At 35.9% G+C, this 18465-nt stretch overlaps 1 protein-coding gene across 1 annotated transcript; it reads right to left on the reverse strand.

Moving 5' to 3' along the window:
- Positions 1-1217: 1217 nt before the first annotated feature.
- LOC106930650 (aminopeptidase N-like) lies at positions 1218-18417 on the reverse strand. Its single transcript, XM_088004394.1, has 21 exons — positions 18205-18417; positions 12163-12880; positions 11902-12044; positions 10502-10638; positions 10235-10361; positions 9530-9684; positions 9182-9295; positions 8946-9089; positions 8649-8714; positions 8090-8155; positions 7806-7981; positions 6557-6633; positions 6294-6427; positions 6088-6143; positions 5852-5999; positions 5669-5760; positions 5476-5586; positions 3824-3991; positions 2605-2745; positions 1879-1960; positions 1218-1747 (listed from the first exon to the last, which is right to left on the reverse strand). The coding sequence occupies exons 2-21, from the start codon at positions 12762-12764 to the stop codon at positions 1592-1594; spliced, it is 2895 nt and encodes a 964-aa protein (XP_087860520.1). The 5' UTR covers positions 12765-12880; positions 18205-18417; the 3' UTR covers positions 1218-1591.
- Between the last annotated feature and the right edge of the window lie 48 nt (positions 18418-18465).

An 18465-nucleotide genomic window follows, 5' to 3' on the forward strand; every position in this document is an offset into this window, starting at 1 on the left:
ATCCCCCCTGCTGTGAAGTCCTGTCCCCCCTGAAACATCCCTCACTCAGCTTAATAAGGAACTATGGAGAAACTGGTTAGCAGAGTTTCATCTCATTATATCACCATAAACAACGTTTGGTTGCAAATTAAAAATATAGTGGTTATTTTTATTTAATTTTATTTTCATGCAAAATATCTCTGAAGGCTCTCATAACACCAGTGTTGTTTCAATAAAACAGTTTAGTTTCTTTGCTCAAATTTAAGGTGATTTTTTTTTGTTTGTTAGTTTTATTTGTATAGTAAAATTGTTGACTGCATTGCGTTTCCCTATGCAGAGTGAAAAACACAATGCATGTTTAGAAGTTTTGAAAGACAAAACACATTCACACATATTTATATTTATCTTCTTTTAAAACAAGACAAAATATATCTATTTATCTATAAAGGTAATATCTATATATTATGTAAAAAAGAGGAAGAGGAGCAGAAAGTGAAGGCAATCAGGAAGAGCCTGGATGAAGACAAGTCTTACAGCAAGAAAGATGAAGATGAAAAGTACAAACACAGTACTTTATTTCACAACTTAGCCTTTATTTAATGTATCTCTGACCTGTCTTATGTGTTCACTAAGGTTTTCTATCAACCATCTACAACTTAAACAGTTCTTCATAGAACAACTATAGTTATACTGAGATCAGATCACGCTTAAGCACAACTTTACATCAGTTTATCATCAAAAAAAGTCTGGTTTTGCAAAGCACTGCATAGACAAAATAACATATCTCCTCTGGCAGCAGGTTTCAGCCTGCAGACAGAGCTCACCCAAAGATTTATGGGGCCCTTAAGCAGAATTTGATTTGAGGTTCTGCCACATACTCACCATACAACTGTTAATTTCTCCTTCATGTTGTACCTGTTTGATTAATTGTGCACCACACAAATAACACAACTATTACTCTAATCTGTTATAATGTGGATGTGTTGAAACACCAGATGACAGCTGACTGCACATCAGATGGTGTTCCCTGAAAATTTAAACAGTTCTTTGTATAATCTAGAATATTGACACTGATATAATCTTTGTTTGAACATTTTAAGGCGTTAGGTACAACTGATGCTACAATCAAAAACTTTTGGGATATATTTTTTATGCCATTTTCTTTATTGTTAAGCTTTACAACAGTATCTAGTTGTGAAATGTTTTAGATCAGTACTCAAACACAGAAAGCAAGAAAGTTGTTTTTTTATTAATTTATTTAATGGTGATATTTTAAGGAAACAAATTTGATTCACAGTGTGAAGTTTGCATGACACTTATCAGAATCTGCATTAAATCAGTCATAGTTAATGATCTCAGCTTCTGCCTCATACCAGATCAGCATGTCGTCTTTATTGAATATAGAGTAAATCACACTCTGCATACATCATTATCTTTAAAATATAGTGTGAGGATATCATAGAAAAAAGTGAAGACTGTTTCTGCTTCTGACACTATTAATGTATCACAACTGAACGTCTTTGTGCAGATTTTGCTGTATTTTTCATTTACATTATTGTTTTTCTCAATTATAAATCCCAGAAAATACAAAAGCTGCATGTCGTCTGAAATTTCATTTCACAGTCTGCTCAGTAAACCAACTGAGCACGTCAGCTTTATTTTCTGTCACCCATTTTATGTTGGCTGTCGTCTTTTCGATGGCTTGCTCAAGTGCCATGGTAGCTGAGCCAAAACCAACATGGAGGTTCTCTTCTTTGAATTTCTTCAGCTGGGAGAGAGAAGAAGAAGAAGAAAACAAACAGCTGAACCTCTGCATATATTGCATTTATTTTCCTTTAAATAGCCTCAGGAAAATCCCGGGTGTAGTTTAGTGTGCTTGTGGCTGTGTGGGCTGCATACCTCCTGCAACTCAAATTCTGTGGAAAACCTCAGTGTGATTCCACTGATGAGATTAGAGAAGGAAAAAGATCCTCTTCCGTACCTTCGACAAAAAATAGCATTGAACCAAAGAGCTAAAATTGCACACACACAAAAATGAACTAGTAGATGTGTGACTTGTGTAATATCCCAAAACCAGCTCAAAAATAATGTGCACTAGAAATAGGATTCTGGTATATTATGACGTGATTGTGAATAACTGTTGAAAGAAGGTATGATTATATCTGCAGAAAACTTATTTTGCTTGGCAACACGAGTCAGTTAAAACTCACAGTGTGTGATTTTAAAGAGACATTCTGTTTTGTTTTTCTTTTTCCTCAGAAAGCTTCAGCATTCTTTTGCTGCAAGTTTTTAGGGGTTTGTCTTTACCAGATTTGCCTGAAGTACTAGTTTGTTCTTTTTTGCCACGCTCACTCTGACAGGAGGGAGAGCTATTTGATCATAAATTCTCATCTGGATTCAGCTCTGGACTTGGCTATCTAACATAAGTAAAAAGTTTAATCTAAACAAATTTTATTCAGCGGTATTAGATTAAAAGTGGGTTGAATTTGAAACCATGTATCCCCTTTCTTTGTCTTCACATTTATGCACTACTTTGTATTTATAAATCACATGAAATCTTCCCCAAAAACCTCTGGACTGTGATGCTGTAATGTGCTTTTTGTTTTTATTGAAGCGTCCTCTTACTGTTGGAAGATGTAACTCCATTTTGCTCTGACAAAGTTCCAAGCCAGTGGCATTCCTATGACATTATTTGCGATGGACTGGATGGTGGAGGTGACATCTTGCTTGCGTATCTTGTTCGGATCGAGGGTATATTCCAGATACCTGCCTCGAAACAGAGTCACCAAATAGAAGAAGTATATAAAATTAGGAGGCAGAATTTGGATGGTTACTTCCAGCAGGAAGAAAAAAACAACAATAATTACATCTCGAACCCTTTTGCCAGAGACTTTGAGAGCTACTGCTAACACTCATCTTGGTCTAGGGCAGAGGTTCCCAAACTGTGGGGCGCGCCCCCTAGGGGAAGAAAAAGTTTGGGAACCACTGCTCTAGGGTTTTATGCAACCTCACTCAAATTTGCAGCTTTCTCATCATATCTAAAACTGAATGATGTCTGTAGCTTTTAAGCGATGACAATGGTTAAGGTCATTTGCAAATCACGTCTTGCTTGATCTTATCTCCTGAGCTACCCTTCCGTATTTGAACTTCACTCAGGAACAGAAGTTGTTGACATATTCCGCTGACAGATGACACTCCCTTCAGGAAGAAGAAGATACATCAACAGTTCTCACCAGCTGTTCTCTACTGACCAATCCAATTAATGCATTTAAGATGTATTTAGATTTTTAGGCCATTATACTAACAGAAAATGTATCTAATGTGAAAGTAATGGCCTTTAACGTATATGGTGATCTTCAAGTATACTTGAAGTATATTGATGATTAAACTGACTGCAAATTTGCTAAAGTTTGTCTAAATGTTCTACATAATTAGTAAGTAGATAAAAATGTATAAACTTTTCATAACAGATCACCATACATCAAACTGGATCATTTAGCAAATTTCTATTTGTTGTTTTGACATAATGTCGATTAAACATCAGATTTTTATTTTATTTATCAAATTCTTAAAGATCCTACTAAGTTACACATGAAAATATTTCTAATTGAAAGAGTATTTGCAAAATCAGCTCCGAATTATTCATTTATAAAAACTTCCACCTACTCCACAGAAGCAACTGGGACCATAGCCCCTAGAAACGTAAGATTAATGGTGAAAAAAAACTGGGAGGAAATAAGTGAAATTGAATTTAACTTTGTGATTAAACACTTTAACGTCTTTAATAAGCAGCTAGCCATGATAATGCTGCTGGGAAAGCACAGGATGCAAAAGCAGCACCCACCTGTTCAAGAGCCACGGTGTTTTGGTGCAGGCCAGAGCCGACCTGAGTCTGGAAGCTTCCGATGCCAGAGACGCGTTCTGAAACATCTTCCAGGCAAAGTCCCATTCTTCAGCACCACCAAAGCCAATAGCGCTGCAGTAAACTGTGGCTTTCAAGTCGGAAGGAATCCTGGTCAGTAGAATGAATAAGAGATCAGAAGAATGAATTATCTTTCTGCACATCTAACAATTTCAGTAATGTCAGTAAAATATAATGAAGGGTACTGGTAATCAACATAATTGAATATGTATCTTATCAATGATCACAAGAAGATTTAAGCACTAATGATTTTAGTAAGCAAAAAGAAATAAGGGGCATTGTGAGGAGCACAGATAGAGAGGATGCCTCATACTAAGTGATGTACCCTGTTTGAATCCTGACCTCAGGACGTTTGCTTCATGTCTCCACTCCACCTCCCTCAAAAAAAAAGCCAAATCTGAGGTGCAAGGAGACTGCAACATTTCTACTGTATACACAATATCTAAACAGGGAAAGTTTTATAAACAGAAAATTCAAAAGATTCTTATCTAAGCTAAGAGTTTATCCAGCTCCCAAGAGCCTATAGAAATAAGTGCTGCTGCCTAATTTGGATTTTAATCTCTATGTCAATTTGAGAGAAGAAAGAAGACAAAAGGAGCTGGAATTCTCTTAACTACTTTACTCGACAAATTTCAACACCAGAACTGCTACTAAATGGCGTTCCTAAATTGGTCTGTTGTCTCACTCACAAATCTTACTGGGCCCTTTTGCTCATGCAGTTCCCACAGTCCTGCCTCGAGGTTTGGCTGGCGGGGGAAATACTGGCACAAACAGCTGTTACTTCGGTCAGAAGGTTAATCAGACCAGAAGGGTGTTTGCTTTTAACAAAGGTGTTTCTGTCGTCTTGGTGGCTTCTGACTATGCATTTGGAACCAATTTGGATATGATGGTGAAAGTATTTAGAAATACAAAGTGACGTACAACGTGTATCCAAGATATGGCGGAAAACAAAACCACACAAAAATATCTTTGCAGGAATTTCCCATAAAATTCAAATGAAAGAAGTAGAAAAAAAAAACATTTACTGCATTTCATACTGACTCAGAGTCACAACTCACCAAGAGACTGTCTGAGAGAAGAGGAGACGCCACAGGGACTAATTAGTCAGTCAGTGATGATTGACTAATCATCACTGGACGTTACACCACAAATAACAGACTTTTTTATTTTTTTTTAAAGGTTTCTTAAACTGGAGACAGACATAAAATATATATTTTTGTGACTGGAGGTGATTTTACAGTCAAAGATTTAAACATGTAATCATTCCTTCAAATTGCTGGACAGGTTCCCAGTCTATGTTAAATAAACTAACGAGATATTTATGAATTTTAGAACCACAAAAGAAACATTCATATGAGATAACTTTATTGGCGGGCATTCAAACAACACATTCCTTCGTACTCGTTAAATCCCTCATTTGGGACCTAAAAATCTAGGAAGTACATTATGAGGTGAACTGGAGAAATATAGTCAATGAAGGTGAAGGTCATTACTTAGGTAAACACGCTCTCCACAGTAATTTCTGTGAGGAAAAATAGGATGTTTTTAAGCACAAATATTTCCTTCATACTCACGGGTTGTGATCTGGGTTGCCCATCCACAGTCTAAACCAGCTGCTGACTTGTTTCCTGCAGGACTCCACACCCATACTACACGCCATCCAAACAGCATTGATCTGATTATATCTGAAAAGAAGCATCTAAAACTATGAGGAGTTCAAGTTAAAATGTATCTGTCAGAGATGTTATGTGCACGCTTATTGCTTACTGGTCTGAGTGTTCTATTGGTGTTTTGGTCCAGTTTGTTGTGACTGTTTCAAAGTATTCAAAAAGTGGTTCGATTTGTTTCTTGAGGTATGCCTAAAACAGAAATGTAACAATGAATATTTGGGGTTAGAAATTTCATTTTATCTCTAAGAGCTTGTCCTTTTTAGCACAAAATAAAATCAACCTGCAAAGGTCCGTAGACTTCGGTGCGATCAAACATGAGGATATAGTACCGAAGGTTTCTCAGGGCCGACGCCCAGGGGATATAGTCTCTCTCTTTTGACAGGTATTGAGTAGTTCTCAGAGCCAATGTCGTGGGGATCAGTTTTGCCCTAAATGAAAGAAAGAAGTATTTTATATGCTTGCAAAAAAAAAAAAAAAAAAACATTGTGGAATTTTTTTCATGACTTTTTTTTTCACCTTGCCAGATTAAATGCATCATCGATGATCTGAGCTCGGTTCATGACAGATAAAGCCTGACAGAAGAAAAGAAGCCAATGCAAATAAGTGAAGAGGCTTTACTTTAATAAAACTCATGGAGAGGTTTGCATTTTGATGCAGACACCAGTTTATCCGACCCGTTTGTGTACACAGAATAATGTCAGTGAAAATAGTACATTGCCTACCTGGTGACTGGTGTCGAGCTGAGAGAGGAGACGATCCCAGTTGTCAGCATCATAGTTAATCCTGAAGTAGCCAGACACGTTTGTGTTTGCTAGTACCCATTCCTGTCCAGAAACTCTCATCTGAGCATGGGTGTCTTGGAGGATTTGCATTGTATTAAGGAACATTAACATGCATTTAGTTTCACCCCTGAGTTAAAAGTCAAAGATGTTGTTCCAGAGCTCTCACACTTCTGACATTGCTGCGCATGTCGCTGTGAACGTACCTGTTTTATTCAGAAGCCAGTATTGTTGCTGATCCACTCCATTTTTCATCCATTTTATTGGAACAAACCATGTATAACTAAACAGAAAAATAAAAAGATACAATCTTAATGTCAATATGTTTATTAATATTTCTAAACAATATTCAGCTTGTTGCATTTACTATGTCTAACTCTGATAATAAAATGTTTTTCAGGATTCCTATAAAAATGATATTTGGAGACCTGCAGTTGTATTTTAATGAATTTGAAACATATTTCACTCTACATGTATATCATACATGGAGTGAAATATTTCAAGCCTAAGTTTCTTTAAATCTTACAGAATCTCGCAAGGAAACTCACTTTGCATTATTGGCTCCAAAGGTTACTTCTGTAAATCATGCAGGTTGAGCCCTAATTCTAAATAGATTAAATTCTTTATTTATTTATTTATTTATTTATTTATTTATTTATTTACCTTTACGTCTTATTTATTTTTTTACGATATCATGAAATGCATAATGTAAATTATGAAGAGTGGTTTGATGTGTAATTTATCCAGACTGTTTTGTGTTGTGCTAGAATGTCATTTCTGTTTAACAGTGTAAAAAATATAGCATAGTGGCTGCATTTAGATCACTCTCATTAGCTCTGCTACCGAATATGTAATTTCAAGAAAAAAGCCTTAAAAGTTACAGTTTCAGCCCAGACACAAATGGTAATCGCAGGACTGAAAGGCTACAAATAAATTACCCACTGGGACTAACAAAGTACAACTTTCAGATTTAGAAAGTGGCGGCTTTTGAACCTGATCCAAATCATTAACTGCTGGGAAATCTCATGACTCCAGCATTAGCACAAACTCAATTGTTGAATTAAAAAAATATATATGAAGGTTTACAGCAAGTTTCCTTTATATCTCAGTAAAGCGACAAGCTGATTGCCTCCATGTCACATTGCATTGATACAAGGAGCCCAGTATTAAGTGCAATTTACAAAGTCCAGAAAAAACATGGACAACCTTGTTAACAGGTCAAGTTTTCTGTAATATATTTTTTCTTTTTATTGGTCTTGTGTAACTTTTATATTTTCTCCTAACTTTAATTCTGGGTTTTAGTAGCTGTAAGTAACTCTAACTAACCTAAGTTAACAGTGTAGGTTGCAGCAGCCCAGGTTTTAAGCTATTCATTTTGTGTGCCATCTTCAATAACTCCAATTTATTGTTCATTATCAAATTGAAGAAGAATAATAAAGGAAAACTCATTTGTACTTGAACTGGGACGGCCTGTCCACTTTCGAATCTGGATCCAACAAAAAGTGTTTCTGGCTGATTCCTCCTGTTGTGGTGTTAATGGTGACCACTGGGAAGCCCATTTGGAGAGTCCAGCGGTTCATAATGTCACGTACAGAGCAGGGAATATGCAAATCTGGTGTGTCAGCAACTGCCTGGAGAAAAAAAGGGGGGGGGAAAAGAAGAATAGTATTTTATATTTTTTCTGGATAATCCAATGAAATTAAGCACAGCACATCTGTCAGCTTTGAACTTTGACAAACCTGTTGGAGATGACCCCACAGATCTGTATGTACTGTGTTGCTATAGGCAAATTCATTGAGGTAAGACTATAAGGAAAACAAAACAGGAAGAAATAACATGTAAAGCATTTAATAAATCATTATGACAAACATGTCCATGACAATGTGAAAGAAAAATCTTGTTCAACCTTCGTTGTTTTGTGTGTGTGTGTCCTAAACCTACCAACTAAATAACTGTCAATCATCACTATGCTAAAAAAAAAAAAAAAAAAAAACTCACAAGTGACAGCACCAGTGAAATGGTGGGATCAGTGTCTTTTAAAAAACTATGTGAACTATGTCAGGTTAATTAAATTCACTGGAAATTATAGAAGATCAACCTAAAATGACTGGATGTTAACATTAAACCAAAAAAGGTGTTTCTGGAAAGTATTAGTCAAAGCATGTACACACTTTCAAATGTTGTTGCAACTTCATAAAAATAAATAAAATGAACACTTTTGTTTTTAAATTGAATTTAGCAGGATATCGAACCACAAAGAAGATGGAAATAATGTTTCTTGGTGTTGCTGTTACCCACACTGAGTCCTTTGGCAAACACAGGCTCGCTGAGAAACTCTGACAGCATCCTAAGCACCGCTGCACCCTGAAAAGAACAAACTTCTAAACCACAAGAATTCAAGAAGTTTGAACTTCATATGAAGAAAACACTGTTGATTCAGAACAATGGCGAAACACACTGTGTTGGATTAGTGGCTCAAATTACAGGGCCAAGATCATGTAGGGACAGCTACATAAATCCCTGACTGTGATTATCACAACTTTCATTCTTCTAAGCAAGTATGTAAATGCTGCCACTTCCTAAAAAAAATCCAACCTTGTTGTAAGAGATGGTGTTGAACATCTCACTAATCTCGGCAGGCGTATTAACCTCCTCTTCTTTGCGGGACAATGGGTGAGAAGAGGCCAGGGCGTCTATGGCAAACACTTTCTGAACATCGTACAGAATGATGTAGTCTTTCTGGATTGAAGCAGAAAGGAGTCAGGACAAAACTTTCTGCAGCCATATTCACTGGGAAGGCTTTGAGAGCTTTTCATTGTTTTTAATCTTACGATGTTCCAGGTGGGTTCAACGAAATCAACTCCAAGGTATTCCACGTATGAAGCAAAGCCTTCATTTAGCCACAGGTCATTCCACCACTGCAAAGTCACCAAGTTTCCAAACCACTAGGAAAAAAAAAATAAAATCAAATATTTTGTCATGATGAAATCTCAGTTAGCACTTTAAAGCAAAAATGACTTAATAGATTGATTCTGGTCAACACAGGCCTGGTATAGGTCTAACCTAAAAGCCACTTGAAAAAAGAGGAAGCGGATTTAACAGAAAGATCCTTCTGTACTTGAGATACTCAACACCTCTGACATGTTAGTAAGGTGTTTGTGAAGAAAAGAATGGCATACCATGTGAGCGAGCTCATGAGAGATGACAGTTGCGACCCTCTCTTTGTTTCCTGTGGAGGAAAGGTTGGAGTCATAGAGCAGGGCTGTTTCCCGGTATGTCACCAGACCCCAGTTTTCCATGGCTCCAGCATTGAAATCAGGAAGAGCGATCTGATCTACAGAGACCAAGGGAAACTGTTTTATAAAACCAAGCAGACAGCATTTCACATAGTATAGGTTCGTTTTGCTTCATCCTGACTAGAGAAGATGTCACACAAGATTACAGTGAATAACTAAGGAAATATACTAATAATAAAAACAGAAAAAGACTTTGCTCTCATAATCATTCAGCATCGTCTTGTTTTTAGTTTGAGTTTTGGTTATCCATAGCATTAGCATTCTTATTTTGTCAATTAACTCTTGCTTAAGCTGATTTCACTCAGGATCTCACAGAGCATTCAAACTTCACTGGACGGACACTAATTTGTAAAAGGTTATTTAGATATAAATGAAAGCTTCATCTTGCTGGGCTGTTAGTATTCTGAAAGGTTTCTACACCTCTGCCCTCAGTTTTAGCCTTAGCGTCCATATATTTAAGGATGCTAAGATGGTGTATAAATACACCATCTTCTTTATTTTACTCCATTGTCCCAAAGGCACTTAAGAAGACAAATTTCCATCCCACAACTACTTTGTAACAAAATATTTATTTTACATGTAACCTACCTGATTTAGAGAGCGGGTAAGTTGCGTTGTAGTATCTCTCATAGAACTGAAGGATCGGTCCTGTAACATTAAGAGCATAATTGCCCTGCCCATCATTTAAGGCTTTTTTTCGAGCCCATATTCGAATCTGTAAAGAAAATTACAATCAAATTAGGTGAAATGGTGTGGGTTGGCTGTTTTAAGGAAAATTTTGTGCACAAATTAAGTAGCGTGAGGTTATCCCTGAATATTTAAATGAACATCAAGAACAAGGACATTTATTCTCACCAACAAATTGCTGTCGTTTGACTGAATGTAGCCAAATTCACAGACGACAAATGCTAATATGTAGGTGGACATTTTCTGAGTGGGTTCAAATGTAGTAACTGTGACTTGAACATTATCACGGATGGAGTCTGAAGAATCTGTGCAAAGACAAAAACAAAAAGCCACACTTTGACACTCTGTTGGCATTGACAGTGAAACATTACAGATTTTCTTACAAATTGTTCAAGTCATTTATTATCTACAGTTTGATAGTAACAACAGAAATGTCACCTTAAAGAATTTCAAAGCAATGAATCTTCCAATAAAGGAATGTGAAAACGCATTTCACCTTACACATTTCTTACTTTTTTTAATCACACTTAAATATTTCAGTTCATAAAATTATTTTTTTTACATTAGACACAGAACATGTGCTAGCCTGAATCTTTCTGGAAAAATAACTTAGCACTTGTTAAATCATGAATTAGTTTTGATTAAGCAAACTTTTTTAATGAGCTGATTTCAATTTCCCAAACTGCACCCAGGCTTGATTCCTGCTAGAAATCCCTTAACGGGACCTCTCTGACACATGAACTGTTTTCTAAAAGCAACATATGACAAATATAAAAAAAAAAAAAAAATTCAAGTACAGATGACTTTGCCATCTATCAGCATGTACCTGGTTATGAAGCTATTTCTAACGCAAAGGATATTAGGGAATCACAGTGAGATCCATCATCGACAGACATAAAAATACAGAGCAATGATGAACCTTCCCATGAGTGGCCATTATATGAAACACTTCAGGGCCTTATTGACGACTCATTTATGAGGTCAAAGAAGAATCCAGAGCAACATCTAAAGCAGTGCAGGCCTCACTTGACTCAGTTAAAATCAGTATTCACGAAAGAGCCTGGGCAAAAATTTCATCCATTGGAGAGCTACAGACTTTTTAGAAAATGTGCATGCCGTTACTTCTGGAGTGAAGCTAAGAGAACATTTTAGACAACGAACTTCATACCAACAATCAAACACAGTGGTAGCACGTTTGATTGATAAGGAAAAAATATTAAGGACACAATTGTCATGGTCTAACAACAAATAGGGTGTGTATTAATACACAGATACATAACTTGTTAAAGTTTGATATTTAATACCCATTATATTTATGACAGATGATGATTCTTGGTTAATGTCAAGCTGTCACAAGAAAGACATTTAAAAAAATATCAACATTTTATTAAAACTTTTACCAAATCACACTTAATAACAGTCACAAATATCCATGAAGACATCTTCATGACAGTGTGATGTCAGTCTGTCTTCAAACACAACACTTGAGCATATTTATTTTGTTCGCTAAAGTGTTAGCATATTTATTTTGAACAAAGTGTAAAAATATATATATATTTGAAACCAACCTATTTCCTTGCCGTTAGAGAGAGCAACGGTGCCTCGCTCATGAATAATGGTGACACTGAAATTTGCTTTCATGGCTGGTTCATCAAAGCAGGGAAACGCTTTTCTGGCATACGTTGCTTGCATCTGAGAGGTGGCGAGAACTCTGAGAAATGTTCAAGTTAAACGTAACCACAAAACAGACAGCAGGATGGTAAATAGAACAACAAAGCCTTCTTAGTCAAAAGTGTGAATATGGCGCAAAATGATCCATCACTTCTTACTTCTTTACACCGTCATCCATGTACTCACTCCTGTAGAAACCCTCCAGGTCATCTGCCAGCTCTCCTCTAAATTCTGTGTAAAGCTCATAGGATTTTCCCACGGCTAGTTTGCTGCTCAGCTGAACAACAAGATACTGCGTCCTCACCACAAGCCAAGTGCTCCGTATGGCAGGCGCAGCAGCTTCACCCTGGCCACTCAGCTTCGCATGGTTGCCACCGTACATGGTGAAGTTCAGCTTGTTGGCATGGATAAGTATGAGATCTGTTTCTTTTTTACACCTAAAGACCACAGAAGAATGTCCAGTGAAGATGTACATGTTGTCTGCGTCGGGCTTCAGTCTGGGCCATAGAGTCACATTGTAGGTCAGAGGGACAAGAGAGTCTGGAAGTCTATAGTAATCCCAGGGTTCCCTTGGGGTGAAGGGGGTCGTCGGCGGTATAGATGTGCTACCCGTATCAGCTTCATCTCCAGGCTTACCTTGAGTCTTGGCCCTTTGCTTATCATAAGCAATAGATAAAGCAATTATTGTAACCGCGGCGCTGACTCCGAGTACCAGAAGTCCAAGGCCCACATTTTTACTGATATTGTAGACTTTTCCCATATCTGACTCTTGGTTCAACTCTGAGGGTCCTCAGTCACTGTTTACCCAAGACACTGGAGCTCTTCTCTGTTAATGGTTGAGGTATTAAACATGGCAAGAAGATCTTTACGGAACACCTAAAGAAAAAAAGTAGAGAAGAATTCAATCATTTGTTAAATCATTTAAACATGTTTTATCTATTCCAGTTTTTCACATCATAAACTTCAGTGCATATTTTTTTTTTTTATCTATGTGCTTCACCAGCACAAAGCTACACATAGTAGTGAAAGCAAGGAGAAGGGATATACGAGTGTAAATATTTTTGAAAAGTGTGGTGTGGGTTGGTATTTGTCTCATTTTTCTCCAAAACCACCAAATGAAATCCAGTGCAACCACCTGACTTTAGAGGTCACCAAAATAATAGAGTCTATCTCTGTAATTTAATCTCAGTATGCAGTGATATTCAATAAATCATACTTCCCAATGAGTCTCTTCTGTCAAATTTAAAGTACATTTTAAAAAATATAACAATTAAGCAGGTAATAAACGTGTTTTATTAAGTCCACGTTTCTGTTTTTAAAAATAGTTCTTTTTTTATTGGTCTGAGGAAATATTCTAATTTTAAATGTCATGTTTTCATCAGAAGTAAATTAAAATTAATTACAATTAAGAGGGAAAAAAAGGCTTTCAAACATTCATTTTAGTATAGTCAATCTATATAATGTGTTCCACTTACTGATAAAGTTCCTAAAATAAATGAGTCTTACAAATAACATTCTAAATTGTCAGAAGTTATCTTTAGAAAGTTTGTAATGTCTGTACGGTGAATCTGGCAGCACATTGTTATGCTCTGGTGTATGTTTTGAGCTGACCAAAGAAATTACACACCCATTAGTTTGAGTAAAAGAACATCACGGATACTCATTGTGAAAATGTTCAATATGATAGGACGTCCAGATAGCACAGCTTCCATAGCAAAGACATTCAGTTCATCTGGACATCCTTGGAGATTCAGATGAACATTCAGCTTGCAAACCAGCATGTCCACAGATTGGAACTTTTGTTTTGTATTCAATAAGTTTCGTAACATCCCTTATTAGACTACCTACAATCTCTTTAGGTAATCTACATCAACATTTCTTCAGGTTTTCTGATGGTCTTCAAAAGTTTTCCATTTTACTTTGACTGCTTTTTAACAAACTGATTTGTCTTACAAAGTTTTAATTCACATGAAGAGCAAACATGTTTGCTTTAAATCCTTAGTACAAGTGATTCTGTTCTTAGAACATACAGTTCGGCATTATGATAAACTATTGGTCACAGTGGAATCTGATCACAATTTTTCTCTTTATGTTTGCTTTAAAATAAGTTCTCTGGACCTTTTATCAAGATATAATTTATTCACATATTAGGCTTTTCCTTCCAACAGCTTAAGCTGTTAGTTTGAAAGATTAAACTACACATATTCAGTCTTCTGAAAAACAAGTGGTTGTTCACATCTTATTCAGGGGAATTGACCACAATTACCTCGTGAGTAATGGTGATTGAATACAAATGTATGCCACACTCGTTTGATTTTGCTTTGTAAGAAAATAAAATGTGAAAACCATTTTTTTTTTACTTTAAACACCCATAGAATAAAAGTTTATGGTTTTCATATGATAAAATGTAAAATAAATGATATGTAAGCATGCTTTCGGTTTGACATCACCCTGGAGTCTTATCTCATGGGCTAAAACATTAATGCTCAGTCAATTAATCATTAGTTACAAAGTTAAGTGAGTAAATTGTTATTCATTAAACCTTTAAATAAAAAAAACTGTCAGCAGTTTGCTGTTTTCATCCCCTGAGTGTACAGATGTTGAAAGTGTTTCAAGTATTCATGTAGGTCCAGAATACTCATTCCTGCTGTTCTATGAACAATAAAAATAAAAATAAAATAAAAAACACATTTGGTACAAATTCTAGAAAAACATCTCAAGTCTTGCTGGTCAGATCTGCAAAAAATAAAAAATAAATAAATAAAATCATTTTGAAGTTTATGAAGTTTCATGATTTTTCTCAAGCTCAATTTAAAAAATATATTTTACATTATTAACTAGTAAAAACTGATTACTGAAAATCTGACAAGTTTTAGAGACAGAGCACACCATTTGCTTGTGTCATCTGCGGCAAAAAATTCAGCTCATCCTTTCCAGGTCAATGCTCTTTCCTTCCTCTGTACTGAGCAACATGTACTGCCTTATCACCTAAATACTCCCATAGTTTTAGAAGGGTAAAACCTGGACAGGTTACAGAAACATCTTAACTTAACCTGCATGACGAGGAAACAAAGAAAATGCAAGTAAACCCAAACATGCAAAGGAAGGACATGAAATGTCCACACAGGAAAAGGGCAAAGATTTGAAGCCTATCGTTTCTTTTTAGAGGTTTTGTGTAAATATAATTATTTTTACATGTAACAATGAAATTATAGTAGTAAAATCCTTATCATATTTCACTGCTTAATATGTCACATAAAAACTTTCAAATTGGAATCAATGTTGCAAAACAGATTAATAGTCAAATAAATTTCTTCATTTCATATTTAAAGATACAGCACACCTTAAAAACAGGACATATTGAAATCTGAAACATTTAAAAATGTTGATTTATATAAAAAAAAAACACTTGAATTTTTCAGTATAAAGCTCAGATCATATCCTCACACACGCGTAATAAAAAAAAATCAATGAATTACTTAAAACTTGACTAAATCTGCGTCGACAACTCAGCCGACTGAATCTGCTGATGAAGTGAAAGATTCACGTTTCAGGTAATTATTAACCTTTATTTAAAAAAAACAAAAAAACATTGTCATCTAGCTAGAAATGATTAATAGAGAGTTACATGTGTCATAGTTTGTGATTAGCCGTCAATAAAAATCCTTCAAATGTCAGTTTAAATAAAAGAAATCCCATTTTGCTAAGATAAACCATTCTGATTTAGTGAAGAGCTTCTGAGACAGTTTACAGTAGGCTGGCAGAATATAGTTACTTTTTCCATTAACATCCAAACACTTGTAGTTTGGATTTCAGCCTGACATTTAAGTAAATGTGCCAACTAAGGAGTTTATTGAATAACATTTGATAACTTGTTTAGCAAACAAGGCAATGTGATGAGTAAAAGGGCACATTTTTATCAGTATTATCTGTAGATTTTATTAGCTTAAGATGGATAATATGCTGATAAGTTCAAGGAGAATGACACTTAATCATAAACACTTTGACACAAAGGGAATTGATCGTTAGTGCACTGCTAAATTATTCCCATCTGCTTGCCATTATCATCAGGTTAGACAAACGTCAAAGTAAGTCTTTGTGAACACTCTCAAAAGAAACTCTGGAATCTCAAAACTGTTTATAATTAGCTCCTCAATTCACATGTTTTGTTTTTTGTTTTTTCATTTGTGCTGGTTTATTGCATAAAATTCCAATAAAATACATTGATGTCTTTGGGTGAAACGAGACAAAACGCTTTAAGAGGAAGGAATATTTTTGCAAGGCAGTGTATTTCACTAATGTAATCAGGCTTCAGATGTAATCTCATAACCCTAAATGTGCCCTGTATAGAGTTAGAGGGTGCATCTCTGTCCATCAATTTTGTGCCAAGTCACAACTTGATTTAGGTTCCTATAAAAACAGCCCAGACTGTAATTACTTTGGCCATCTATCAAAAATACAGCTATTAGTCTAGAGTTGGCAAACAGCGCTTAGAGTAAAAAGCAACACAACAATCTGTTGAAAAATGCTTTTCTTGGTTTTCAAACATGCAACATGTAGAACTTTATTTAATTTGTTGTGTGTTTGTTAATACAATCCACATCATTTTTAATAAATGTTTTAACATTAAAAACTGAGGCTGATGTGTTCAACCAGATCAGTCTCAGTTTTACATAATTATTATATTTCCACGTGGCAAATCCTTAGCTACAATTTAAGAATGCTAGAAATGGCGAGTTCGACGTCATTTCTGAAACAAAACAAAGAAATGCAGAGGAACTATGGGATTTCATGTCAAGTCAAGTCAAAGTTCATTTATATTGCGCATTTACAGCAACGTCAGCTGTCTAAAGTGCTTCACAAGAACTACGACATCAATTTTTTTTTAGAAGTGTTCTGGGCTGATTCTCAGGTGATAGAAGTTGGTCAACTCCATACAGCAGAAATGTCAAACAGTTCTCACTATTTACAGAATAAGTGTTAGCTCTGTGATTCACAGGAATGCCATTTTTATTCTGTTTCTCTAGTAAATGTTTGAGTTTTTCATAGGAATGTGAAAAAACTGCTAATATTCTGAACAGACCAATATTTATTTTTCTCTCACTTTTGGTAGTGATAAGAAGTTTTGTATATTTTTCGAATCATTTTGGTTTGGGATGGAATTTGCCTGTGTGGAAATAAACAATAAGGTTCGTTTACACACTTTTTTTTAACACATGACGTTACATTACATTAAACACAACCTTAGAGGTTTTCACAGAAAAAAAAAAACTATTACTATAGATTTGTAATAACTAATTACAAACTAATCCAACTAATTTGCAGTGTGTTGCATGTTTTTCCTCCAGCGTTTCCACCGTGTCCTTCAGCACCAAGTTAATATCAAATATCAGCTAAACGGGCCACTGACTGTCTACCTTGCCAACAGAGAGCAGGATAATCCTGTCGAGGGGGAATGTTTTTCTTGGGGGCCCAAAGTCACATATTTTCACAGCGTAAAAAATTTACAACAATAGAGCCGTGACACGGTTACATGTACTGTGAGCAGACACACGGCTATCATAAGGAGTCATGTGAATCTGTTTCAGTAAAATAAATAAAAACTTCTTTTTACAAGTGAAAGGACCAGTAACATCAAGGAAAAGTAGGTAGTGTTTTGCATTGACCTCATTATCATCTCCTAAGTGTTTCCCTACAGAATCTAAATGTAGAAGTGACTAGCATCTGCTGGAGCTGCAGGATTTACAGCCAGAAGCTGGCTCCTTAAACAGGAGACACGCAGCATAACCACAAAGTCAAACTTTTAACAAAAGAAAGTTCAAACCACCAGGTATCGCTCTTCACCACAAATATGAAAGGATTGTCTCAATTTGAACTCAAGACAAAGCTGGTTTGCTTTTCTATTTGGCCAAATTCAACCAAGATTATTTCAGAAGGTAGAAAAAGCAACTGACTATATTATTGAAGTGCTTCAATAATGAAAATGTATGATGTATTCATGCACTACTCGTAAAAAGTTGAGCAACAGCCTTTTTTTTTTTTTTTTTTTGCTTCTCCGTCTCCAGCCCTGAGAAACCTCCACCTTTAACACAGCTAGAAAACCTTTCCATCTAGATTATTCAGAAATACATCAAAGAACAGCCTCTAGTCCAGCATGTGGGCAGATTTACAGCGACCTGCAAGGAGAATCCAGTACATACCACTTGATGTTGTCTTTATGTCCTGCTTTGAGCCTGATGAGATGTGGAGGTTCAGCTGGAGTGATCCTGATCCTTGGCTGATGAGAGACTTGTGGTCAGCATCTGTGCGCCTGGCGGTGGGAGCTAGCACAGGTCTTCCTGGGAACGTAGGGAGGGTACAACCTTCTCAGATTTAACAAAAAAAAAAAAAAAACTCTATTATTGGACCAGGGGAGAGAAAGAATGTGGTGGAAAACTGCAGAACTGCAGGCTCAGCAATAC

This window comes from Poecilia mexicana, unplaced genomic scaffold (genome assembly GCF_051168715.1).
Source record: "Poecilia mexicana isolate PSO_F unplaced genomic scaffold, ASM5116871v1 scaffold_3, whole genome shotgun sequence".
NCBI classification, from domain to species: domain Eukaryota; kingdom Metazoa; phylum Chordata; class Actinopteri; order Cyprinodontiformes; family Poeciliidae; genus Poecilia; species Poecilia mexicana.